Source organism: Sturnira hondurensis, unplaced genomic scaffold (genome assembly GCF_014824575.4).
Source record: "Sturnira hondurensis isolate 20B ecotype Veracruz unplaced genomic scaffold, ASM1482457v3 Scaffold0016617, whole genome shotgun sequence".
Lineage (NCBI taxonomy): Eukaryota > Metazoa > Chordata > Mammalia > Chiroptera > Phyllostomidae > Sturnira > Sturnira hondurensis.
Window position 1 is genome coordinate 1,242,309 of NW_028089248.1, and position 27,994 is coordinate 1,270,302.

A 27,994-nucleotide genomic window follows, 5' to 3' on the forward strand; every position below is an offset into this window, starting at 1 on the left:
CTTTTCTGAGTACAAAAATATGAGAAGTTGCCGAAGGGCTTTTCGCCCCATAAACCCCTGTATGCGGGGTGTGGCAAAGGCAGGTTTGCAGAGGTGAGTGTGGGGACCTGAGCGTGTTCTTGCATCGTTATGTATTCTCATTGCATCATTTCCCACACAAACCACTCCACCCCTGCTTTCGCTCCACCCTGTAAGAAGAACTGCTACTTGCCTCCTCATGGAATGTATCGGGGGGGATCCTGCAGTGCTAATTGAAACGTTAAGTCTTCTGCACCCCTTTTTTCTTCCATTTATTCAAATCAAGAACGTCAAGCCCTAAGGCACATTAGTGCTAGCATGCATGCGGCATGCCACGCAAGGAAGCCAAGGGCTCAGAATGTAGTCACAGCAGGGCCCAGCCAGCAGCCAAGGTCAAAGCCCTCACAAAACAGGAGCCATCACCGCACCATTACATCCTATATGACAACGCATGTAAGTTATGTGTTATTGATAGAGTGTTATTCCATGCAGTGCTGCGTGTTTTCACGTTTCTCCGCCTTTCTCCTGCTTTAAAGAACGGACATGGGGTCCTCTCTCTTCGGCCATTGGGGTGTAGGAAAATGCAGCGGCTGAACAGGGGGCCCCGGAAGCTCAGTGCCCGGACGCGGGGCCTGGTTTGGCCGGTTAAGCCCGTGTGATGGGGGATAAACTCCTGAGCCTTTCTGGGCCTCTGGGACCTGGACTGGAAGATGAAGACGAAGCCAGCCCTCTGGGGTCTCAGGGAGCGTAAACAAGGAAATGGGAGGGAGACACTGGGAACAGTGCCGGGCACAGAGCAGGGTCCTCGGGCGTCGGCTATTCTTACTCACGGCCATCCTCCTCCTCCTCCTCCTCCTCAACAGCGAACTTCAGACCGCGATCTGGTGTCCAACCCCTCCTGAGTTTAAGGCCTGCGCTTCCGAGACGTTGATGATGGGAGTCCGCCATCATGATTTTTTAAAAAATATTTATTCACAGTGTGTTATGATTCAAGTTGTTTGCTACAATTTTTTAAAATTTATCTTTAGAGAGGAAGGGAAGGAGAGAGGGAGAGAAACATCAATGTATGGTTGTCTTTTGTGCGTCCCCTGCTGGGAGTTGGCCTGCAGGGAACTGACCTGCAACCCAGGCATGTGCCCTGACTGGGAATCGAACCGCGATCGTGTGGTTCACAGGCCCGTGCTCAATCCACTGAGCTACACCAGCCAGGGCTCGCCATCGTGATTTTTAGTGACGCACCACCAACGCTTTTACATTTCTAGCATTCTCCTTGAAATCCACTTAAAATTTTTTTTTTAAAGATTTTATTTATTTATTTATCTTTAGAGGGGAAGGAGAGAGGGAGAGAAACATCAATGTATGGTTGCCTTTCATGCATCCCCTGCTGGGAGTTGGCCTGCAGGGAACCGGCCTGCAACCGAGGCATGTGCCCTGACTGGGAATCGAACCGCGATCCTCTGGTTCGCAGGCCCGCGCTCAATCCACTGAGCTACGCCAGCCAGGGCTTAAAATTTTTTAAAATAATAACTTAGAGACCGACTTATATCTTTGGTTCTCAAAAATATTATTTGAGAACCATGGATCTAAATGCTAATTATGCTTTCCTAATCTAAAGCAATACACATATACACATACATGTACATATACATGTATGTGTGTGTGTGTGTATATATATATATATATATATATAACTTCTAAAAAAATGTATTCGTGGGCGTATGACAAAACCACATTGTGGGTCACCAGCAGCAAGTCTGTGAGGCTTTGGGAGCCACTGCACTTGGCCGTGGCCCATTTCCGAAGGACCCACCTACGCCCGGTCAGGGAGACGTTTCAGATGTGACAGAAACCCTCCGCGTGGGCAACACTTAGCCTTGTCCAGGCCCCGAATGCAGGGGACTGTAATGAAGCGGACTTCACTCCACACATATCCGGGTCTGAAGCCTCTCTGTGTGCTGAAGAACAGCGATGCCCTCCACCAGCCTCAGTTCCTTGTGGAGGGAGCCCTGTGTGGGTGGGGGGACTGTGGATGGTCTGAGGCCCTCGTGAGAGCAAAAGAGGCTTCCCGCCCAGCGGTCTCTCCTAACCCCTGCAGCCCCAATTCGATGAATCCTGACCCCCTGTGTCGCCCCATTTCCATGTGATGCATTTGGTACGAGAAAAGAGGAATTACTCATGGAGAACAAGCTCACACCCCCACAGCCCGTATATCCGCACTGTATAGATCGGGACATATAGGTCTGCACTTGCATCATTAGCTCGGCTGTAATAAATGAGACACTCTCCGTGATGTATAACACGGTAAAGAAAACACAGCTGTTCGCCTCCGTCAGGAAGCGTGTGGGTGCGCTGCACCTGTGTCTGCACACACTCGGCGAGTCCGGGACGGCAACGCTGCATCATTCAGAGCCGCGACGGACAAGAAGCACTCTCCGTGGATAATTCACTGTGTCAGGACACGGAGGTCCGAACACAAGGTCTTCACAGCTCCCCTGCTACGGGGAGGACAGTAGGACATTATTATAACCCATTATTATATTTACTACAAAGGGCCGTTCTGTTGGTGGGTTATGAATGCAAGCCGCACGTTACGACGGCGTCTGAGTTATTGTTACTCCTTCTGGGCACTTTCTCACTCGAAGGGAGAAGCAGCCCTTCGAGCCTAAGAGGCGGAAAGTAACACTTGCATTCGGGATTAAAATTTTTAAAAATGGATTTGCGATCTGTTCTGTTTATGTTCCCTCTGATCGCACAAGTGTGTCTTTGGCGGACATTTATCGCTGGAAAAGCCATCGCTAAAATGACCGCTATTAAGGCAGCTCACAATGACACACATGGTAGGTGCTTTGAGGGCACTCATTGGGTCTCTGGGACCCCACTGTTGTCCCTTCTCCAAGTGCCTTGGTCGTTTTGAGACTCTTCCCCCATTCACACAAAGTATTTCCATTTCTCAGTAACAAGGCTTTCTGAGGCTGGAAGACAAAAGCCCCTCTCCATCTATTAAGATGACTCCCTGCTGTGTGGAGCTGTTCTTTACCTCATAATTAAAATTGCACCTGAGCAGGACCATCTGTGAGCATGGATTAAGTCACAACAAAAGGGGAATACCCTTCCATTTCTTCCCCCTGCCAAATGCCTCCAAACCCTGTACATATTTTACGTGATGTACCCCCCAAACCACATGCTTAAATCAACTTTTGTCCCCACCCCACCCCCAAATAATGAAATTAGTTAGAATAAACATTTTGCTCATCACTGCGACCTTTCAGACATCCATAAAAATCAGCAAATTAATGGACAGCTCTGCAGTCTGCTCCAAGAACGAAGGAACCCGGCCTCTTCGCTCTGTTTCTAGGGCTCTGTCAGTTCATGGCAACCCAGAGACATGGTTTGCCCCTTAATTTTCCTCTTCCTTTTTCAAATACACTCATGTTGGAAAAGACATTATTTATACGAAGGGGCTGCCAACACATGGGGTTAGGAGGGATTTGGCTATACAGACTGTCTTACAAGCTAGTCTGATTTAACGAAAATAAAGTCTCTTTGGGAGGTTTTTTTTTTTTTTTTGCACAAACTGCAAATCCATAAATGCAGAGGTTATAAACATCGATACAGGCATTTCTTCCAGAGGGTTTTCTGACCTGACGTTAACTTTACGTTAGAAATCCACGTCCCTTCAGAAACGCTGGCCGAGTGTTCATGAAACAGTTCCTCCAGTGCAGCTGGGGCTGTGACGTCACCGCGGCCCTCCCTGTAATAACCCTCGTGAAATATTTACAGGGAAATCCAACCACGCAGGGCTAACAGTTGCCTTTCGTGGCAGCCAAGGTTTGGGCTTGCCTTTTTCTTTTTATTAAAGAAATCATTTTTCTATTTTCCTCTTCTCCAAGAGACCACACCCCCGTGTGTGGAGCGCCAGGCCTGACCACGCCTCTGTGCGGCCACCTGCCCTGAGCGGCGAGATGGAAGGATTGTCCTGACCACGGCACAGTGTTGGGCCCTGGAAGCACAGCTGGATTCCTCCGCGGAGGGGCTGGGAATGAGGCTCAGACTCAGAGGCGGAAGAGGAGAGATGACGGTCACTACCCACGCCTTTTGGTTCTGAGAATCAAAACCCTGCATCGGATTCAAAACTACCAACGTGTTTGCAGACACCCTTTTTAGGGTGACAGTGATCACTGTATACACTTCATTCACTTTTGAAAACTCTCCTGGGCTTTCTCTATAAAAGGAAAAATAAAAGGCTAGGGCAAGTTAAAGGCAAAACAAAAAACAAACAAACAAACAAACAAACCCACACAAATATCTGCTCCAAGCAAGAAGCTGTCGACACGTGGAGCAGACCAGTGTTACGAGGTCAGGACAGGCAGTGCCCAGGTGGCACTCTGGTGTCTTGCCCCGGGCCCCTGCCTCTATGTTTAAGAGATGCCTCTAAACATCTCTGTGTTTAAGAGACGGGTGGCGGGTGGTTGAGGAGAGTTTTCACTCGAAGCAGACAGGACTTCCATTCTATATCGGAATCCACACCATCCAGTCTCTGGACTCGATGCACCAATTAGCCTGAGTAGCAGGGACGCACACTTGAGTCTTTGCAAACGGGTAACTCAGAGAGAGACTTCCTGCACACGCACAGGAGAAACGCTCCACTTCTTTGAAAACGGAGGCCCTGGTAACACGGGTCAGCCTCCTCTGCAAGGCTGAAAGATGCTGCCCACTTCAGACAGGGGTGCAGTGCACGCCCCCGCTCACCTCGGTCCCACCCCTGCCTTCCCTCGTCCAGGTGAGCTGCCAGGCCCTGCAGACGTTTCGTGTTTGCAGCGTCTTGTCTGAACTCACCAGAAAACTCACAGATATCCAGGGATCAGGGAAAGCTCAGAAGAACACATCCGTGAGAAAGCCCAGTGCCCCTTGGGGCAAAGATCTCACCGACCCGGGGGCGGGGTGCCTCCTCACCCCTCAGTGCCAGGCCTCCTTCTCTTTGTGAGGTAGCCTGGTGTTAACAGTCTTGGGGGCCCTCGGTACAAAGGCTAGTGAATGTGTGAACACGCACAGAAATTCTCTGAAACAGACAGGGAGAAGTCACCAGCTGGGGAGGGGGGGACGTCTCCCTCGCTCTCCTGTGCTCACAACCAGCCTCCCAGGACAGTGCCACTTGAGTGCACATCACTCAAACTTGCACTTGGATGCGCGCGCACAGGCGCACGTTCTTGCACGCCCTCTCCGACTTCCCCGCTGCAGCCCCTTTCCGATGCAGCAGAAGAGGCCGTGCCGAGCACAGCTCCCAGTGCTCAGAGGCCCCCTCAAAGCTCGTAAAGCGAGCACAAAGCGCAGAATTTCAAATGACGGACCAACAGCAGAAAGATCATTTACAGTAACTACACAAACAAGCTAAATGAAAGACTTGTGTTCAGTCATTAAAAATAATAATGCTTCAGCCCTGAGGGCTGAAATGTAAAGCTTATCCTTCGTGCGAGGAAACGGAGGAAGGAGTGTGTTTATTATCCCAATAAGATAACCTGCTAATTTATTTAGGAGGCAATTTCCGAGTCCGTTTGTTCACAGTGAAATCTCACTTTATCAGATTATACGAAAAATAACAACCCGGAATGAAATGCTCCTTCCAGCCGGGGCTTTTGCAAGACGGATCACCAGGTAGGGGGCCCCGCACGGGGCTGCAGGGCGGTATTGTCTCAGACGGCTCTGTCCCCTCTCCTCTGGTGGTCTCCTGAACCATGCCCAGACTGAGGGACAGAGCCACCTCCCTTGCACTTTTGCAGATGACGCCTCCCATCATGACAAGAAAGAAGAGGAAAGGTCTCTGGCCCTGCCTACCGACAACAAGTTTCTGTAAGGTAATGAATACAGACAGCTTGGGGACCGTCCACCTGCGTGACTGCCTCCTCCTGCCTGCGAAGGGAAATCACCAGGGACTGGCAGAAGGTACTTGTCTGACAGGGCCAGGACAGCCTTTCTCCTCTGTGACAGCCCGGGCCTACCCTCTTAAACTTGACCCACGGTAATTCCTTCACAATGCCACGGCGAGGCAGCTGACAGGAGCAGCTGCAGCTCCTAAGCGAGATGGATGGAATTTTCATAACTAGTTCCCCAAGTTACATTTTACCTTCAAGATAATTTATGAGCTGCTCTGGAGCCTTGAAGAGACAATATGCTTGCCATAAAATGAACTGTAACAGTCTTGTAGGTTATAATTAACGCTGGGAGGGTAGCACCAACTGGAGGAAGCACATGGCGTAATTGATGGGGAAACTGGAAATGAAGCCGGCTAGCGCTATCACGTGCGCGCCGCCTTAGCAAAGCCGACGCTCTCCCAGGGTTAATTGCAGTCGCCTTCCAGGGCTCGTCTTCTGGACGGGACGAGGCCAGAGCAGGGCAGGCAAGTGGAGGTGTCGCTGCCAAGGCCACGGGCACCTGGACGGAGACAGAGGCTGTCGGCAGTCTGGAAGGAGAGCCGGGCGAACAGGCAGCCGGGCCAAGCACCTGGCGTCCTGCTCACGCTGAGCCCTGCGCGCGCCTGTGCTGCAGATGTGACTTCATTTGCGTGGAAAATAGCAGCTTTTTCAGTGGAGACAGAGAGGTGGCTGGGAAGAACCATCAGAACTTCCGAAATGACCTGCGAGGGCTTATGATACTTGCCTAGGAAACAGAACGGACACGTGCCAACTCCACGTGGGCACACCTTAGCAAAAAATGAAGGCGGTCCACTAGAGCACAAAGTGTGTTAAACTAACAAGCATTCACCTGAGCACCCTGTCCACGGGAGAAAAGGGACCGGGAAGGCTCTGTCAATCACGTCCGTCCTCAAAAGAAATGCTTGACTGTCCCCCTGTGTGCACACTTAATAAACAGCCTGATCGAGACCCCAGAACGCTGACCATTCCAAACACGCTGGAATCACTCAGCGAACAGTGTGGAGGAGAAGGACCCAGGTTGGTTTTTTGACCTGTTCGTTCCGTTTCTTGTCCTGGGACAAGATACTGAAGATCTTTCTGATAAATGAGGCAACAGTGTCCCCTACAGGCCAGCGGAGCCGTGCCTTACCCCTTCCACACCCCCTTTACATCCTCCATGGAAAGTCAACTTTTATCTACGGCCTGGACTGCACACTACAGAGGAAATCTGTGAAACACTGGGACACTCCACGACAGAGTACAGTTGCTAACTCTTCATGTGCCGTAAACTGTTTCCTAGGTGTAAACATAATGTGCAGCGGGTAATTAACACATCAGAGAGGGTATGAATGCCAACCCCCCCGTTTTGCCAAAATCAGCCTTGACTAACCTGGCCCCCGATTACCCCACTTAGAGGACTTACAGATTCTTGGGAGCTCCACGTTCATGTTCCCATCGGCACCCCAACCTCCCACCTTCCAAAAGATTGTAACTAAGACAAAAGAAACGGCACCACTATAAAGTTGTAACCTCCCTTTAAAGTATTCATCATAAGGAGTATTTATAAAGCAGGAGCTGGAAAGTACTTCCTCCTAGAGAGAGAGACGCCCCCACAACTACACTGTGTGAAAGACGTTTGCGGACCAGAGGAAATGGGTATTTACAGAGGCCACCGGCGTGTCCCTACACTGGGGAGGATCCTGGAAGGTCTGTAAGTTCTGTCTTGAGGAACCTGGTGAAGGTACTGAGTGAACACACCCATGTTTACGAGAACAAAGCCTCGTTACTGCTCCGGTGGCGGCCACACAGCACAGGGCTGGGCTGGGCTGCCTTGGCTTAAATTCCATCTCCAGCACTCATTTGCTGTGCGGCCTCTCTATGCCTCCGTTTCTCACCACGTAAAATATCTAAACTCTGTCTGGTACTTAGTGAGTTCTTGTTAAATGTTGGCAGCTCTTATCGCTAATAGTGGTACAAGGACAGAGGAGGGAGAAGCCGCCAGGAGCGATGCCTGCCCTCGGCGGCTGCCCCGTGTCTAACTCAGAGACACACCTTGTCAGAGCCGCAGGTACCTTTGAGGCCACCTGGATGGAGTTCCGTCTTTTCTGGATGAAGTTGCTGAGACCCAGAGAGTCGGGGACGTGCCCGGAGTCACAGCCAGCTGGAGATGGGACTCACACTGGAGTTTGGGCCCCTGCTTGTTAAATCCACTCGACAGTGCTTTGCACAGCTCCACCCAGGGTTCCTCTCTCTCCCCGGCCAGCACTCTCAGACCCACCATGAGGCCGGGATTTCACCTGCAGCCCTCTCTCAGAGCAGGGGCAAGTTTGAATAAGTGTGGCTGGGCTCATTCTTGACATTTTTGCTTTGACCTGAAGAGGATGGGTCATTTTCGCTGAATACCTACTATGTTGCAGGTACTTGCTCTGGGTGTTTGACTGACAGGCAACCCCCTAATCAGCCCTATGAGATCAGTTCCCTTGCTGTCCCCAGGCAAGTTCCTGATGAGAAACCTGCATCTAGAGGGGCTAAGTAACTAGTCCAGTTACAATCTATCCTTGTAACACGCCTGAAGTCAGAGAAGTGGATCCAAAATTCAGGCCCAGGCCACCTGACTCCTGCTCCCATCTTCCGCAGAAAATCTGAAAGAAAAAGCCACTCCCCCACCATTGAACATTGAGCACTAGGTCCACCGGAGAGAGCGTAGCCCCCCCAAATTGTATCCTATAATAACCCATAACCACCTACGATTTCTCCCCTATTTCTCAGTTGGTTTCAGAGACAAAGAGCTACCCACCCTCTGGTAGCCAACACGTTTCACGCTGGTGTACGGGAGACGCACATAAGAATGTTTCAGGAGAACCTGCCTCTTTCCTGGAACAGAATTTCCATAGAATCCAGCTTCACCTCTTCCACAGCCTTCACTACACGGTATTGTACCACCTCCCTCCCCTACTCAGGTACTACCCACCTCCACAACCGCGTGGCCTGGTACCAGGCTGGCCTCCGTAAATGTTTCCCGAATCAGTGTATGACCGACCGATCACCACCAGCAACTGTAACCACCGCCCCCGGTAACATGCCGTCATCACAACGCCTATGAGACAGGCAGCGCTCCTCAGCTCTCTCTCTCAGCAGATATTTATGAATCTAGTGTGCCCTGCATTTCAGCCTTCCTTCAGGTGAAAACCTTTAAGGTGGCATTTTTTTTTGAAAAGTCACTGGGTGCCAGGGTGCAGGCTGGCTAAGGAGAAAGGAGAGTGGTGCGCTCCCCGAAGTGGGGGCCTCCGAATGCTGGGGTTCCGCGAACAGCACATCCCGACGACCCACTGGGACTTGAACTTTAAGCGATCGTTTGAGGGTGAGGATCAGAAAAGAAAGCTGTGTATTTTGATCTCAGCTGGGTGACCAGTGCTCTTCTGGTTCTATGGCGTGCTGCTGGAACACAGGACACGGCAACCACATACGTTTATTAACAGAGAGTTTTAAGCCCCACCTAGGTGACCCGCTCTTGCCTGTCCCTTTGCACGGGACGGCAGCTCTGTGAAAGCAGAGTTTTCACTGGTTTCCTTCCCTGCTGTATCTCCAGTATCTGGGAGAGCGCTTGGCAAATAGCAGGCACTTCACAGTGTTTGTTGAATAAATAAATGAATGGATCGATGTTTTCTCAAAAAGTTTAAGAAGCGCTGCCTGGAAGAAACAGCCAGCACCCGGTCACAGTCAGGAACTTGCCGGGAGCGGAGGCTGCCTGAGGCTGATGTGCTGATTTTATAAATAAGATGCACACGAATCCACTGGCTTTCATCCCCCATAAAACTGTTCAGATAATGACAGTAACAATGGGAATAACATGAACAACACTGGACTCCTTAAGCTGCTGTGTCTCAGATAAAAGGCAACCCTATCTCTAGACTCATTTAATCCTTGTCCTAAATTTACACAATGTTTCGATTCCTACACATTTATGAGGAGGTTTTATGGAGTTATCTGGTTTTATGGAGACACAGAGGACACCCTTCTGCGAAGGGCAGCAGAAGGCAGAGACAGCAACTATTAAAGGAGAAGGAACAGATGTGTTGAGAAAGAAAGAGGCCGGCTCCTCCCTGCTTGTCCCTGGGATGGCCTCCACTCGCTCCCCGTGCCCGCCCTGACCTGCCAACAACGCCAGCCGGGCACAATGGGCAGCTACTGAACTAGCTCCTGGCCATCTCCGCCAGCAGCCACTCTCCGTAGCGTTAGTGACAGCATTTGGGAAGTTCCGATGACTCAGTCACATGTTGTCCCAAGGGATAATTCCATCAGTCTCAATGTCCCATAGCCCACTCTCAAGGCTTGTGGGTCCCCTTTTTGTGATGACTGCTCCCTAGCATGGGCCCACAAGCCAAGTCCCCAAGGCTGGGGCACATCACTGCACTGACATCACTGAAGCCACGTCAGGACATCAGCGGGTAACCAGCAAAGAGCACCTGCCCAAAGCAGGCGAAATGCAGACTTGAAGGGCTGGGGATCAGGAACGGCTGGCTCAGGGAGAGACCACATCGACAGCTTTCTCCTTTTCCTAAGCTCTGACCAACTAAGTTCCCCTGGAGAGGGGCCCATGGCTAAGCCATCCTTCAGTTTCCGACAGTGCCTCACGCAAAACAGAATACCAATCGGCATGCTAGCCTTTATGTTCTTATTAACCTTCCCCGCCTTCCTCCACAGTAACCTACAAATTATTTCAGCGTTGAGGCCGTTTCATGCTCACCTTGGTATTTCTCCCAGCATCTAGCAGTTACTCGCACCTACTAAGCACTCAGAGGCTAATAGTTAATTGCTAAACTGGACTGGACCAACCTGTCAGTTTTCAGTACACACACCCAGCCCCTCCAGGAAGCGAAAGGAGAAACCAGACATCCACGGATAAAACCTTAGAACCCAAGTTGATCCACACAAGTGATTTACACAAACTGTTGCATCTGTGGTACCCAGACCTGACTTGTGAGGCTGATTCCCTTGGAAAAGCAAACCCTACTCGTTACAAGATCTGGTTTATGACAACTAGATTTCAGAGCCTTAAAAAGAGATCCAAAGTGGGTCCATCCTGGAGGTAGGAGGTGAGGGCTGGGGTGTGGGGAATGGAGGATGGTCAGTAGTAAGATGTCTGTTTACATGTCCAGAAAGAAGTGCTGACCGGGCAACTCTTTGAGTCGCCGGAGCCCAGTGTGGGGAAGACACACACACACACAGCCATCTCGGTCCAGAGAGTTACTGTCAACCGGCAGTGAGTAATTCTACAAGCTTTTGTAAGACACTGCCACACACATTTCTTCAAACAGTTCTCAGCACCATAGACCCAGGCTCTCTGGACCCAGATAAGGTTGTCTACACAGGAATTAGAGTGAGTCCTGTCTGAGCCTAGAAGTTGGGGGGTGAGTTACACGCGGACAGAGCTTCCCTTTAATCAGGGCCACGTCCCTCTCGGTATGCCGGGCTCAGAGAGGCTGGGGTGGAAGACATGTGAGAGAAGGATGGAAGCTGTAAGCATGCGGCCTCCAGAAACACATCGGCTGGGCCACGTGCAAATAAGTGAAGGGCCAGCCCTACCCATGACAAGTGGGAAGTGGGCACAGCCTCTTTCTGGTAGCAACTCCATTTGGGACTCCATCCAGTCAACAAGCCCAGCACAAGTCGGCCGAGTTTGGAAATCGAATAAAAAACGAATGGGAAGATGCTCAACACGATTAGTCATCAGGGAAATGCGAATCGAAACCACACGATACCCCTGGGGTGTCTGTCGTTTTTTAAAAAGTAACAAGTGTTGGCGAGGTTGTGGAACAGGGGACCTTGGGGTCCACTGGGAGGAATGTCCAGTGGCGTGGCAGGTGCGGACGCCAGTCTGGCAGCCCCCGAAAAGCAGGACACAGAGTCACCCTACGACTCAGCGACTCCACCCTTGGGTATACACTCAAAGGAACCAAAACCTGCCACTCGAAAACCGACGAGCGTGCACAGCTTTATTTATTTTTGGCAGTTTTATTCACAACTGCCAAAAGGCGACCCGACCTAGCGCTCCATCAACGGATCAGCGAAATGTGGTACCTCCACACAGGGGCCTATTATCGGATAAACCAAAAGGAACCGAGTACCGACACACTGCAATCACAGACGAACTCTACCAACAATGCGCAAAATGAAAGAAGCCGGATATAAAAGGCCATGCGCTGTATGGTTCCTGTACAGAATGTTCATCATTTAATGTGTTCAGAATAGGCAAACCTCCGGAGACAGAAAACCAATGAGTGGCTGCCAGGGTCTGTGGGGAGGAGGGGAATTAGGAGCGGCTGTCAACAGGTGGAAGGCTTCACGTCAGGGCAATGGGGACGCTCTGGGGTGGGATGATGGCGATGGTGGCACCGTGTGGTGATGGGGACGCTCTGGGGTGGGATGATGGCGATGGTGGCACCGTGCTGTGAATGTCCTAAACAAGTCACTTAATTGTGTAGTTTAGAATGATTAAGTTTACGCTATGTGAAATTTTATTTTATGAGTTATATCTCTGGTTTTTTTAAAAGATTTACTTATTTATTTATTTTCAGAGAGAGGGGAAAAGAAGGAAGAAAGAGAGGGAGAGAAGCATCAGTGTGAGAGAGAAACATTCATCAGTTGCCTCTCCCCTGCTCCCTGACGGGTGGACCTGGCCTGCACCCTAGGCGTGTGTGCCCTGACCGGGAATTGAACTGGCAACCTTTCTGCTTCGTGGGCTGACACCCAACCAAGCCACAGGAAGCAGGGTGAATTATGTCTCCATCAAAAAAAAACCCCTCATGGCCTGGGTTTTGTCTTACTTTTTGAATTCGTACCTTCCTTAGCATAAATTTAAGGGCATTATTTTGAAGTTAAAAAGCTCAGTGAGTTCTAAAAGAGTCCCTCATCTCCCTGCATTATCCGTCACCTAGCTTTCTGCGCAGTTGTAAATCCCCGTGTATACACATAAAATCAAAACCAGAGGTGAATGCTAACTCGGGATAATGTTTAGGAACTCTTTATTTCTATTTTAAATATAGTTATTGTCTGGGCAAGGCTTGCATTACGTAGATAATGCAGTGCAAGATACAGGCTTTCAACAGGACAGCAATTCTAGCCTTCAGAGACAGACGTCCATGATTCCATACTCTCCTGAGTGGGCTAGACCGGACCCCATCACCCTCCTTTCTGCTGCCTCCCGCAGCCTCGTTCTAGGACCTTAGTCCATTCTCCACCCTGGACACGTTCTTAAATTGGCCACTGAGCACATCCTCTCAGGTAGCATTTTGTACCGGCTAGGCATACGAAACACACAAAAATGCTCGTTACATAAACTTGTTGTTGCTTCGGAATGGAGAGTCATGGGAGGCGCCAGCTGCCCCTGAAGACGATGGCAGAGCTCTGGGAACGCCGACGGCACTGGGCAGAAACCAGGACACTGGTCACGGGAAGCTGGGAGAGGCCTTTACACAGATTCCTCTTACCCATTAGCAGTTGGCAAACATTTAGCTCGTGACCTACCCATCGCTGGGACTAATTAGCATCGTCAGGATGCCTCTTTGAAAAAGCGAGCAAGAAGCAAACAGGTCTACTCAATCGCCGGCAGGCGCTTTCTCCTTACTCTCCCAGAAAGTCGGCCAAGGGGTAGTGAAAGTGAAACACTGTGCAAGAGTCACACGTATGTTCAGTGTCAGAAAATACAGAACCCTCAGTGGGCAGATGCGGAAACGGATCACACAGACTCTGTAAAGCCTCTTCTCTAACATGCGACTCGCCCACATTCTCCAAACAGAGTGAGCGGCCAGAAATAAAACACTTGTCTCTCATCCCGAGATGTTCGAAGCAAAGGAAGCCCATTCCTCTCCTTAAACTGGCCACGGAACGTGACTCCAAGATGCACACGCCCTCAGAACTGTCAGCAGTCGAGGAAGGACGCGAGGGGTTTGTGTAAGAGAAACAAAGGCGCCGACTTTTACTCCATTTCCCTGGGGGAAACCGTTTGGGCACCGACACTGAACTGTACCTTTTCTTCAGTGCACTTTTCAAATGATAATTTCTGCCACTGTCACCATTAAATCTTAATCCATTCCAGCTCCTTGCATGGGTCATTGAGCCTATGTGTACTGCTGTTACTTTAAAATGTTTCCCCTTGGTAGGGAGCGAGGGGGAGAAAAGATGTTGGGAGCCAGATGGGCCTCTTCACAGTTCATTTATCAAACCTAATACGCGGGGCTCCACCCTCCTCTCGCTCACTATTGCGGTTAAACTTCCATATAATTTGGTAATCATTTTCATTATCAGAGAGGGACTCTAAACAGCCTTCCCCGAGACAGCCAGTCCTTCCAGCTGCTCTTTCGCTGCCTTTTCCTACGGTAGGCCCAAAGAGCCTCCGACGTTATTAGCTGCAGACTGACCTTTGGGCTGCGGGGGTCGAGAAGGGGTCAGAGCGGAGGGCTTGCCCAGTTCTTTAAAAGCTATCGCGAGCTGTCCATCAGGCAGAGTGGACTGGATAAACAAAGCCTCGTCTCCAGAAATTCTGGGCCGCTTCTGTTAACACTTACGCTGCATTCACACGGCTGCTCCCGACGCCCTTTGGAATCATGCAGCTCGGGGGAAGCGAGCCAACAGCCCTAATGAGCCTGTTTGGAGAGGGTTGTTTATGGGGTTACCCAGCTTGGCGAGGGAGACCCACGGCACTCCGACGGGCCTCTGAAATCGCAGGGTTGTGTGACACTGTGACAAACTCGGTTACCCCGAGTCATGCGGAATTGACACTTCCCTCCAGAAGCTAAATTACAGGGAACATGTGCTTTCAGTTTAGGGGACTTGGGCGAGTCGGCCCCAAACAATGGCTTGGCTCCTGGCCCGAGAGAGACACACATTTGTTTCTATTTTTAAAAAAATGTTTACTGACTGTATTGGGGTCATACTGGTTGATAAAACTATACAGGTTTGGGGAGTACGATTCTATAATCCATCATCTCTATACTGTACTGTGTGTTCACCCCCCGAGCCGTCTCCTTCCAGCACCATCTATGTCCCCATACCCTCACCTGCTGCCCCCCACTTCCCCACTGGTAATCACCATAAATGCTTCAAAACCAAGTCACAAGTCTCGCTTCAAAGTCTCCATGATACTGTTATCACAAATGAACCTGCTGACGGGGGGTGTGGGTGGGAACCGTGATTTCAGCTGACTTGGACCGAAGTTGCTGCCAGCTGCGGAGTGCCGGGCGACCCAAATTTCTCGAAGTGGGACTATTCATCACGCACTCTCTAATGCGCAATAGAAGGTAATTACCGTCCTCTGCCTTTAACTTTCAGAGGAACAAATTTCTATGACCTAATCTAACCGATCCCCTGGGAGCTGTGACGAAAGTAAAACGCTGCAACCTACTGCCTGGCCTTTGGCGAGCGCTAATTATTTTCTGTCAAAGCACATCTCTCCGCATGCAACTCGAACGCACACAACAGGCCGCTCTCTGGAATGCAGGCCACGCAGGAGGCAAAGCAGCGGATGCTCTGCAACCTGCCCCACTGAGGGCCACGCGAGGCCCCGCCCAACCCCTGGCCGCCCGACCCCTGGCCGCCCAATGCAGCTTTGAGGAGGGAAAGAAAGCTGTGTGGGAACGGCGTGTTTACACGGGTCATGTTGGGTGAGCCTTTAAGCTAGGCCCCCGGGATGGGAAATATCCAGGGGGGACGAAGACGGGGCAGGGGGGCCCAGAATTAGGGTGAGTTACCCCTCTGGGGACACTTTTCCTTCCAAGCTCTGCAGACAGCACGCTCTTGACATGTTCTTCCAGGGGCTGGGATTTAAGGAAGGCCTGCGGTGTGTCAGCGGCTGCGTTGGCTCTTTCTCCCTCCGCCCCTCCCACGGAGCACTGGAACAGTTTTGTTTCAGATGCCAGACGACACCGACTTCCACGTCGGCTCCAGCCCCTGATAGGACTGTTAGCAGGAAGGGCCAGAGAGGCTGAGACCAGACCCCTTCTCCACGGGGCATGTTGTGGTACGGTTTGGTGCATCAGGCGATTCCCGCTCACAAACCAAAGGCACTCGGCACAAGGCCTCCCCGCACCTCCACGTTTGTTCTCTGAGCTGCGCTGTCTTCGGAGGGGTGGGCAGTGGTGGGAGAAAGGGTACGGGGCAGTTTCGCTCTCTCCCCTTTTCCCGTTTAATAAGACTCACCGGGGGCAGAGCTATAAAAGGTCGAACCCAGAGAGAAGAGCCTCTTCCATGTCCCCACACCGATGCTGCGTTATTTAATGAAACCTGCCTACTCTCCTGACGACACATACTCACACCGTAACACAAAGCAAATCTAAATGTCATTATTGAAACTTAAATGGAAAACGCAACGACTGCGGCTGAAAATTGTTCCTTACTCTGACCACACAACTGAAAGGCAGGGAAAGGGGAGAACATCACTGGGAATATTAGACTGATTGTTTCAAGGCAAGTCTGAATTTTGAGATAATACACGAATTCGGAAAAAAAGCTCTCCGATACCCAGTCACGAGGGACAGTCCCTCCTCTTTACCGTCTCCTGTCCTTGGAAAAATGCTCTTCTCCAGCCTTGTTGAGACAAATCTATTTTTATGATAATGGTTACTAGTAAGGCCATCAATTATTGCAAATTCTGTTGCATGAACTCATTTGGCGAATATTACGGCTATCAATAAACGCTCCTGACTCCCAAGCACACAGAATTTTTAAGCATCAAATAGGACTCGGAGACAACGTGCAGCCTATTCTTCCCAATTCCTCTCCCTCCTGCTCAGAGACACACAATATTTCAACAATTTTTTTACAAACTACAGGCCTGAGGGCTAACCCTAACCCACGGGGGAAGTCGCTCCATCGGTCCATCCATCACTTGTTTGCCAGATCAGGGCAGGGCACCATGATATGCAGCACGCAAGAATCGATGCTGTAAAACCTGGTGATTTGCACAAACTTTCCACCAGCGACAGCTCTGTGACCACAGGAAAGCCCGTGTGCCAGGAAACTAGGTGGGAGCCGACATAATTCCCACTTGGTCAATTCTAAAAGGGGGCTGACAGACAGACGACTTCCAAGCAACCCAGACATCTGCCCCCTACCCCCTCTCCAAACTGCAACGCTGATCTTTTTTAGGCCATTGATTAAAAGGGTTCTTTGGCCTCAGGTACTTATATTGAATTCGGCTCCAGGTGCTGGCGTTCATGCTAAATGTCGTACTCGGGGCCGAGTCACACGCACATCCAGAGGACACCGCGGATCGTCGCAAGGCACGCGGGTCCCCTGAGCAGGAGAGGCTCACTTCGGCTGCAGACAGACATAACCTGGCTCATTCTTCAAGGTCCCCCCAAGTGAGCCAGAGGAGACCAGCTGCGAGGAAGGGCTACGCCAGGCGGGCAGCGCCCTTGTTTTTCAGGGACGACAGCGCCCACTCGGGGACTCACCTGGTGTGCCACTCCTTCCGCAGGCTCTGGCGCGTGCTGAGAGCACCCAGGATGGCGGTCAAGGTCTCGTTCCTGAGTCCCGTGGGGACCCCCTCTCTTCGCACTTCACGAAGCACCGCATTTGTCTAGAGGAAATGATTCCCCCCAAAAGAGAAAGGGTGAAAAGTTAATAATGCCCAAAAAGCCCATAAACAAATAAGGACAGTAAATCAATAGCTTTTTTATTACAGTTCTCCTGCACACGAATCAATACAGTAAATGATGGTCAAAAATGGCCAGCATATAGTCTGCATTGATTAATGTACATGGTACGAGGTAAGCACCAAAGCCCCATTGCCTTAAGTAACACACCAGCACCCTGTGCCTTCTTGCTCTGATTTTCTCAGGGCAGCAGTGATTATTTTTTTCCCTGGGACTTGCCTACCAAGAGCTATGATTGGAAATGATTTTCATGTATACTTCGCTGTGAAGTGTTTGTTTTGCCTTGTAAAGAAGAGCCATTTCTGACTTTCTGTCTACTTCCTGCCCCCCTCCCCCCCAGCTGAGGTTGTCTGCATGGCCTCTCGTATTTTGAAACCTTAATTTCTATTTTCAGACACACTGGCAACTTCTGTTGTTGTTGTTCACTGATTTTCCTTGCTTTTTATAAACCAAGATCTTGCGAAGAAAGAAGTAAGAGCACAGTAATGAAAAAGTATTACAGCTCAGTGAATAGCCTTCCAGTTTTGAAAATCTACTATGTAGTTCAAAGATTATGTACAGGGATTCTTATGCTCTTAAGACTTATAATTTTGGGGAGGATTGCTTATTCCATGGCCATGACTGTGATCCTTTAAAAAACTAGGCTCACAGATGAGCACAAAAACACTCAAGCCCCTGCCTCGCATTGGGAAATGTCCGATTCTGCTCTCAGAAGAGGTTGGAGTCCAAAACACATCGCACCCTGCTCACGCTAACAAGTAGCATTACGTCAGAGGTCAAATTTGAAACTGTCATTTCGTCTGTAGCTCACCCTAGCATGCTCTTTTCGTATGCATGTATTTTAAACATGCAAACTGATGTAACCTTATAAAAACAGTCAAAAAGACAATGGAAAGTACCCTATTGCTACTAAAAATTGGAGTGAGCAAACGCCTTTCAAGTTTTAATTGTGGAACTTTTCATCACACGTAACTGGAGGAGAAACCTTTAGGACCTACAGATGTTTTTCATGTGAGGCTGGCATAGCTTCTCGGGAGCTACCATAACCCAAGCAATTGCTACAAGGACCGAAACTGTCACTTTGTCTGTTCGAGTCACTCAGCGTGTTCCTTATCGGAGGCCCACACCTCCTCACTTCAGTTAAAGGGCACGCCCATGATTTGGTTCTCGAGTAACTCGAAATACTGCTTCCCGGCTCCTCTGTCACATTTTACAGGGCACACTGAATCTCCTCCTAACCCCCTCTTGGGAAGAGGGGCAGGGACCAGTTGTTGCTCGGGCTGCCTTCCTTCCACAGCCGGCTCCCTTTCCTGGAACAGCACCCAGACCTCCACGTGGGGCAGGCTTTCATCGTGTGTCGTCAGCCAAAGTGCACCGCCCTCATCAAGGACAGGGGCCGGGCCAACCCCATTCTCTTCTCCGGGACTTCAGACACACAAGAAGAATGACAAAGAATGGGGAAAAATCTGGAGGCATTTTATCAATTTCCTTAGTTCCTGCCACCCGTGGTCCTCCAAGTATTCCTGGCTTCTCGAACTTCCCGAGTCCAGATCATTTTCTTCTCTTTCCATCCTTGAGTTGTTCAATATTCTCTTCCATTAAAGTCCCACTTTGGTCGAATTCACCGGAATCTGTTTCTGTGGCTTACAAATAAAAAACTCTACAAAGGGATTAAGGGAGGATGGGAAGAAATGAAGACACAGAGGTTCCGATGGGAAAGAGCATCTCCTTGTGAAAGATCCGAGATAACCTGACCAGCACTACCCAGAGAAAGCACCTTGACCGCTGCCTCTGGGGCCCAGAAGGATGCCCACCCAGCTGGGCAATCCAGGAGCTTCCAGGGCAACAACCTTTCAGCTCTCCAGCATTGGGGGTAGAGGGGCAGGCTTAATTTCTCCAGGCTATTCCACCGCATGAAGCCGGGGATCCAAATGGCTAAAGCAGGGGGCGTAAATCCAACTATCCACGAGGGCCAGGAAGGCAGCTTGAAGGAGTGAGGCAGGGGACAGCCGGGGAGAGTGTCCACTATTCCAAAGCAGCCTGCTCTGCCGGTCACCGAAGCTCATTTGGCGGTGCGGGATTCACGAGGTTTTATTTTCTTCAAAACAGACATGAAATTTGTTTGTTTAATGCGAAAACCTCTGGTTTTTAAATGTTGGACACTAATTTTTCGACTTGTTTTAAACAGCATGTGGGCCAAACTAGAAACACCGAGTGGCTGAACGGAACTCGGGTGGCTGCCGAAGTGCGACTTCCGGTGTGAAAGACGTCCAGTTTCGGAGCGGTCCCGGCACGCGGGGGCACGTTCACCACTGTCCCGGGTTGCATCCTGTCTGTGACACCCCCCCCCCCCGTGATGCACCGGGAATTGAAAGGGACCTCAAAAAGCCACGCAGTTTATCACTATGTCTGCAGGTATGTAGTATAGTCCCCCAAATGCAAAAATGCTTCCCAGAGAAGACAGACTACGCATCTCGATGGTTCCAAAGACAGGGGGGAAATGAAACTATTTCTCAGTTTGGCGGTATTAAAATAACTTCTTACTGGGCCCTAGCATCCCCAGGGGGATCATGTTGTGAATTATCTCACTGTCTGACGGCTACGCCGCACACCTGAAACTAATAAAGTAACACCGAATGTGAGCTGAAATTGCAAAATAAAAAGTAAAAATAAAAATGTCATTCATATCTTCTTTGCCTTTCACAACACCTAAATTTTCCCGGAGGCTGGGTCTTCCATAACCAGCCTTGAAGAGAGGAATGAGGCTGAAGAAAGCGAGTTTCACGAGGACAAGGCACCTCGTCCGTTTAGTTCATCACCGTGTCCCCACTACTGGCCGAACGAACCTTTGTTAAATCAGTGAATAAAGAAGGCACTTAAGAATCAAGGATTGCAAAAAAAAAAAAAAAGAGCAATGAGAGACTGTCCTCTTTACAGAAATCGCTGTTATATAAACATATAAACCCATAAAATACTGTAGGTGAACTAGGAGACAGGTACTTTACCAAAGATCTCTCTTTGCTTCTTGAAAGGATTCATTCTGTGGTCTTTTTAAATAGCCAGATCCCCTAGTTCAGGCTTCCCCAAACTCCAGCCATTCTGGCACATTCTCATAATCCTTGCCATCTCTGGGTATAACGCATATACCATTTCATAGTTTTCTTTAGATTGACCCAACTTTGAAACCGTAACATAAATTCAGTTCAGAAGAAAAATGCAAAACTTGTGGCCCTTGTCATAAAGGAGCAGAAAACCCCAGAAATAATACATTAGAAACACGGGGGGCGGGGGGTGTGTATGGATGTCATTGTGGGCAGACGTTAGCGCTTACTGACGGCCGGGGGACCGCTGCTGCCCCGTCTGTAAAAGAGGACACGGACGCGCGATGGACAGTGTTAGGGATGCGTCAGTCAAATGAGGGACTGAGGGAGCCGCTGAGAGGGAACTCCATCCTCACCATGTGGTCCTCATGGAGGGCACAGCCCTGGAGCGCCCCCTGGCCCACACCCTGCTCTGGATGCATCACCCTAGGGCAATGGTCTTTAAACTCTTCATGGTTAAGCCTCTTTTCTCCCCATATGTATTCTTCCATAGGGCTCCACATTAAAAAAAAAAACTGGAGCAGTTCTCCTCGAAGCTGGTATGGGGCACCCAGAGGATCTATCTCCCTGCCGAGAGGCGTCTCTTCAAAACCCCAAGGAACCGTGGCACACAATCCGCCAGCCCCAACCCGAGAGTGTTTACATAGCATGTGAGTGTTTGGAAGTGCGGGCGTCGTTGGTGGGAAGACAACATTATGCCATCCCGGCGAATGGTTTGCAGCTTCTTACAAAAGGTACAGAGACCCTTCACGTGGGACCCGGAAACCCCATTTCTAGGGGTTTCTCTAAGGACAGGAAGAGCACATGCTCACACAAAAGCATGCACACCAATGTTTGCAGCATCTTCATTCGTAAGCGCCCCAAACTGAAAACGGCCGGAATGTCCTTCGGAAGGTAAGTGGACGAATACACGGTGGCCTGTCCACACGACGGAGTAGTGACTGCCCAGCAGTGCAAAGGGACAAGCACCGTCGGTGCGGCCCCTTGAATGGACATGCGAGGCTGTACGCTGAGTGCAAAGGTAAAGAAACCCTGAGTGACCCCATCGGTCTGACCTTCTGGGGAAGGCCACTTACAGGAACGGAGAGAAGATCGGCACTGGCCCAGGGTCCAGGTGGATGAGTGTGATCGCAACAGGGGCAGCATGAGGGTGCTTTGGGGGTGACAAAAGCGCTCTGTGCGCTGTCTGCAGGGGTGATGAAATGGCGTTGTCACGTATGTTAAAACTCACAAACTGTAGGTCCCCAACCTGTCTATGTGATTGTATGAAAAGTCGATGTAATGTGGTTTTTTAAAAATTCATTTTCATCACATTGTGAGGACAAGAATGAATGTAGAGAACACACCTACATACAGAAATATTTCATAATTAAATAGTTACTAAAAAATAGGAAGAATTTCTATCTGGATGATAAAACAAAATCTCTTACAATATAGATACTTTGAACTATTGGGAAAGGATAGGTGAACTTAGACTGAGCGTTCAGACCCCAAAATATAGTATTTCATGGGATTCAAAGTAAAGAGAAGTCACTGCCTAAATGGACATTTCAGAGTGTCAAGGAGCATTCTTTTTACAAGTATTTACGGTGGGATTTTTCTCCCTAATACAGTGTTGGTTCCTCGAGGGCTGACTTTGCACAGGAAATGTTAATAGGTCCTTTTCCCATCGGTAGCAACGCAGAACTGTCTCCAAGCGAGCACCAGTTTTTAAACAGTATCTTATTACCAAAAACACATTCTTCCACTTCTCCCCTCAAATTGTAGGGAAAGGAAACCACAGAGTTGGGATTCGTGCTCTGGAGGTTGAATTTCATCTCACTGTAATTCCTTTTCAACAGCCATCGATGGAAACGCTGGCCAATCGGGAAAAGCCTGAGAGTATTGGTAAGGGGGCTGGCTGTTCAAACCCCAGCGGCCACCCCCTGGCTGCAGGCCATTCCCACAGAAGGGACAGCAGGGCCTGTCCACAGGGGCTCGAGGGGCAACTGCCCAGTACCGATGCCCCTCTGATTGTTATCGTTCAGTTTCTTCTTGAACTCACTCATCAACCTCAGTGCGAGGTGGCACTATTTTGTCCAAAGGATTCCTGAAATGTCTATTACTTTAAAGGAAGACCTCCAAAAGGCAATCAGGATACTGCTGAACAGTCCCAGCTGGGAAGAGCCTCCGCTGGGAGCTCCAGGCGTCTCCCTTTGCAAACCCCCCCGTGGTAATAAATCTGTGTCCTTTGAGAGCAGGTTTCATTTTTTGAGCTGGTCCAGCTTTTGCGTGATGCTTCTCTGTGAGTAGATGCCTCTCTCACTGGGGTCACCACGCCCAAGCCTGTTCTGTCCTTCTCGGTCTCCTCTGGGTCCCTCATTCTAGGGCTCCTATGGGTCCCTCATTCTAGGGCCCTCGACTGCGGCTACCTCAGAGCTACCCTCTCAGCTCGCCTCTCGTCCCTTCTTCTGCTCTCTCTCTGGGTGACCTCCCCCTCCAATGGCTTTAGGGGACCCTGTGGACTAATGCCACCTACGTGTCTACCTTTAAACAGACTCTCCACTGAGCTCTAGCCCCAGAGAGCCAATGACTGCCTATCTCTCCTTGCACGTGTAACTCAAACACGGCATCTTCACTGGGCCATTTTGAACTGACCATCTTTGCTTTCCCGTCTCTTTCCTCCTGGTCATTCCAATCCATCTCCTGCGTTTCCCCAGAGTGGCAGATAACATCACGGTTAATGCCATCCTCCCAACTAGACCCCCAGGAATCATCCTAGGCTCCTCCCTTCCCCCTCTCTGCACCCCCTAGACTTGAACGTGAAGTCCTGTCTTCCCCTCCCTTTGGTGGAGCTCAGACGTATCCTGTCCCCACTGCCAGCGGCTTCGTGCAGGCCCACCTCCCTTCTGGACTGTGAAACGGTGTCCGAAATCACGTCTGTGTCAGCCTCGCNGTAACTCAAACACGGCATCTTCACTGGGCCATTTTGAACTGACCATCTTTGCTCTCCCGTCTCTTTCCTCCTGGTCATTCCAATCCATCTCCTGCGTTTCCCCAGAGTGGCAGATAACATCACGGTTAATGCCGTCCTCCCAACTAGACCCCCAGGAATCATCCTAGGCTCCTCCCTTCCCCCTCTCTGCACCCCCTAGACTTGAACGTGAAGTCCTGTCTTCCCCTCCCTTCGGTGGAGCTCAGACGTATCCTGTCCCCACTGCCAGCGGCTTCGTGCAGGCCCACCTCCCTTCTGGACTGTGAAACGGTGTCCGAAATCACGTCTGTGTCAGCCTCGCCGCTTTCGTGAGTTGTTCTCTTAAAGAATTGGATTTTAGAGGCACAAGCCTGAGCATGTTCACGCCCTTCCAGTTCAAGGCCCGCGTGACAGACGGCAGTGGTTTTAAGCTGCCTTCGCGAAGACCTGGCCTTTCCAGGAAGAACCTCGGGGTCCAGGAGGCCTCAGTCTCCAGAACCCAGCAAACCCGGAGCACCTCCGTCCATCTGCGCTTCGGTTATTGGTATTTGAGGGACCCCCAGATAATAGTAATTTTGCGAAAAGGCCAAATTCCTTCACCTGACCCAAGAAACTCTTCTTCATCTAGGTCCTGCTTACCTCTTAAATCTTATCTCCTGCCATCTTCCATTCCATATAAAACTAATGGCAGCTCCCCCCAAACACATGGCTGCCCTGGGCTCTATACAATTACCGGTACTTGTACCCGGCCGCATAACTTAGCAGCAACTACAAATTCTTTGAGAAACATCTCAAGTAACACCTCCTCTGTGGAGTCTCCCACAAACCACATCCTGGCAGTCAATGAGGCAGAGCCGGCCAGCCCTTCCAGGGCGCCTGCCCCCTGAGCGCCCTACAAACCGTGACCCATCCACTGCACCTACTTCTCCGCTAGATGTGGCCTCCTCCAGCACGAGGGCTCGGTGAGCCAGGCAGGGTCCAGACCCATGTAGTCCTGATACCCTCCACGGTGCCAAGCATGGCCTCAGTGGGTCGCATGGATGCTCGCTGAGTCAGCGGGGCCCGGTGCCAGGCCAGAGCGAACAATCAAGCCATCGAGTGCCATTTGAGATTAAAAAAAAAAAAACGATATGGAAAGCAAGCTTTGGTTCTGAGTCCAACCATTCCTGAAGATAATTCTTTAAAAGGAAAGTTGTAAAAAACTATCTTTGAAGCCACAGCACCAAGAAAAATATATGCAATCTCTAGGTGACTACTTAGGAGGGTGATGCCCATCTGGGTGGCTGTGTCCACACACGTACAATCTTACTTCACTGTGAAAAACACTTAATCCACGCAGACCATTCTGGTGAGACAAAGGAAGAAGCCTGCCTTTCTCCACTTCAGTCGAGAAAGCTTCTCTGGACTCTGGCAACCCGCAGCGTCCTGAGGTCCTCCAAACATTCCCCGGCGTTTTTAGTTTCCCCTGGCCCATGAAACTTCACATATAAAACCAAAGTATAAAAACCCACGTGGGGTGTGGAGGGCAGAGGTGGACAGATAGAAAAGAACAACCAAAATTCTTAGGCTCTACGTGCACATTTTCCTTCACAAGTTCTAAGTTTATTCGATCAAGACTGAGCAATTCGCCAAATTCTTGGTGGAGGTGTTTTTTATGTTTAAGTAACTTTCAGCCTGCCCTAGTTCTAGGCCATGACAAAAATGCACGTTTGCAGAATTCATAGCATGCAACACTTTCTGACACTCCGGGGCTTTAAAGGGAGAATTACAGCATTTACTCCTTCCTAAATATTCCATGTGTCTTCAATTCTTTGGGTTCCTTTCTGACATGGGGTGACTGTAACAGCTTCTAATAGACCTTCAACTCTGAAACTCCGATTTCTCCATCCTGGTTACCAATCAGAGAACTCTGTCTCTGGCAATGTGTGACAACGGGAAGCACTCCACCAACTAGGGCTGGACATCCCACTGCTTAGTCTGTTTTAAAAAAGGGAAAGAAAAGAGAGAGAGAGAAAAGAAAAAGAAAACTCTGCTACCGGTTTTCTAATTTCAAAAGGCACATAAACACCAGCAAGCCAGACCCACATTTTCCCCACCCGTCCGCCTCCCCTCCCTCCCCACCACCAAAAAAGGAACCCTGTCATTACAGACGAAATGGCGATCCTAACGCTTTATATATACATATCTGCCTCATGTTCGGCTGTGTTTCCCTCTGCACACACAAATTACAAAGATATGCCGGGCCGATAATAAGGGCTAAAGGTTCAACTTGTGAAGAAACTTGGTTGGAGATGTTATCAGCTGGGAAAGCCATTTCCTCGCGTCAACATTGCCCCGGGCTGTCAAACAGCCGACCAGGACGCCCCTCTTCAAAAGTCCAGGAACATTTTTTCCCCCTCTCTTTCTTTCCTCTTTTTTTTTTTTTTTTTAAAAGAAGAAAGGCACAGAACCCACTGAGATAGCCTTAGTCCCATCAAAGAAAGGTCGATTGCGGGTCTTCCTTCATTTACTGATTGTCAGTTTCAGATGGCCCTTTTGTGAGGCCTGTGGGCTCGGCGCTGAGTGATGCCTTTGCATTTCCTAAACCGGACTGGGTACCACCAAGGATCTCCAGCGCGCCTGGATCCACAGCCCCGCAGAACAAATAAACATGCCTCTCGGCCTCTTTGCCTACTTTATCTCCCTCCCCCAGAGCAGGAGGTTTTGGGGGTGCTAATGTTTACACAATGGTAAAACTTTCTTTCCCCTGTTTCCTGAATTTGAGAAAACACATCCTGGATGACCCCTGGCTCAGAGATAACACCCAGTCCCTGGCAGGGGGGCGAGTCCACTGGGCTACTTAAGGCTGCTGTCTTCATCCCTCCCTCCCCTCCCCCACCCTTCAAAGTCTCCTTACCCTGGAAAGCAGGAGATAAGCTAGACTGTCTTGAAAGGAAGGCACAAAGGCAGAAGTCTCCAAGAGGCTGCCGACAAAGCAGCCTTTTATTCCCACTTAAGAACACACTTGGTTCAGCTCATTGCAAAGACGCACTTTATTTCCATGAACATCTCAGCCGAGTTTATCCGATGAAATCTTCAAACATGTACCAGCAAGGCACAGCTCAGCACTTTTCCACCGTGTACCGGTGAGCTCAGGGAGCTGAGAACAGTATACAACGGGCACGGGGAAGGAATTCGGGGGAAATGCTCCTCTGATCAGTTTCCTCATCTGGAAAGGGGTCAAAGGAACTGGGCCTGAAGCTCTTGGGACGATTCCAGGAGATAATCCAGGTAAAGTGCTTTGCACAAGGCTTGGTACACACAACAGGCTTGATAAATGTGACAAATTGTTATTATTCTTATTATCAGCAGTACTGCGGATAAAACAATGGGGGGGGAAAGGATCGCAGAAAACAGGGACGCTGATTTTTTTTTTATGCTAAAATACTACAGCCGTGAACTTGAATAGCTACTCGTGTCTGCAGAGTACTTCCCTGGTTCCTCCCATTTTGTTCCTCCCACCAGTACGGAAATCACTGGACCTCATGTGTTTCACCACAAGCTCCCAAGCCACGGCAGCCGGGCTGGTACCGCGTGGGTGCCCAGGGCAGTGGGTGGGTGCTGCTGGAACACCCAGGCTGTGGAGCAGAAGACATCCCACCCGATGCGCTTAACCTGCGGTGCCAGGGTAGAGAATGGAAGTCAGAACCTCAGAGCTGCGGTTGGTTAAATGGTCCATGCGTTTGTCAAGGAAAACAGAAAGAAAAGGCAAGGAAGGAAGGAAAGAAGGAAGGGGAAAGAAAGAGAAAAAGAAAGAAAGAGAGAAAGAGAAATGAAAAGAAAAGGGAAGAGAAAAAAAGAAGAAGAAAAAGAAAGAAAAATGAAAGAAAAAAAAAGGCAAAGAGGGGGAAAAAAAGTGTTGTTTATAGAAGCCAGCTGCGTGGGCCTTGGCGCCGGCAGCCCCTACCCCGCTATTTTACGCTTGCAACCCCTTGCCCCCCTGGCACAGGTACAACTAAACGTTGACTTCAATGCTTCAGAAAGCACTCAACTGATTTTGTACATGATTAATTGCCAAAGACATGGCTGGCCATATGGAACAGAGAAAGCATCAAGTAATTCATACTTCTGTATGTGATCGCTTGGCCCCTGTTGTTTTAATGTACAGGAAAGAGCTAGTATAGCACAGCCCCGGTGTCTTGCCCCCGACAGCCCATTAAGAAATCTCAAAGCACCTAGTCCGAGTTATGCTGCTGGCTTTTCAATAGCAGCCCTAATAAAACAGAAGCAAAGCTTTCCAACGAGTCTTAAATCTTTCACATACAGTACATTAACTACCGTGGCTAAAACAACGGGCTTCTTATGATAGGAAATGGGATT

The 27,994-nt window shown here is 49.9% G+C and overlaps 1 protein-coding gene across 1 annotated transcript in view; it reads right to left on the reverse strand.

The window, feature by feature from the left end:
• FTO (FTO alpha-ketoglutarate dependent dioxygenase) overlaps positions 1 to 27,994 on the reverse strand; it is a 315,956-nt gene that overhangs the window by 131,224 nt on the left and 156,738 nt on the right. Inside the window, exon 8 of the mRNA XM_037066304.1 lies at positions 17,381 to 17,505. Within this exon, the coding sequence (XP_036922199.1) occupies positions 17,381 to 17,505 (125 nt within the window). The remainder of the gene's footprint in view (positions 1 to 17,380; positions 17,506 to 27,994) is intronic.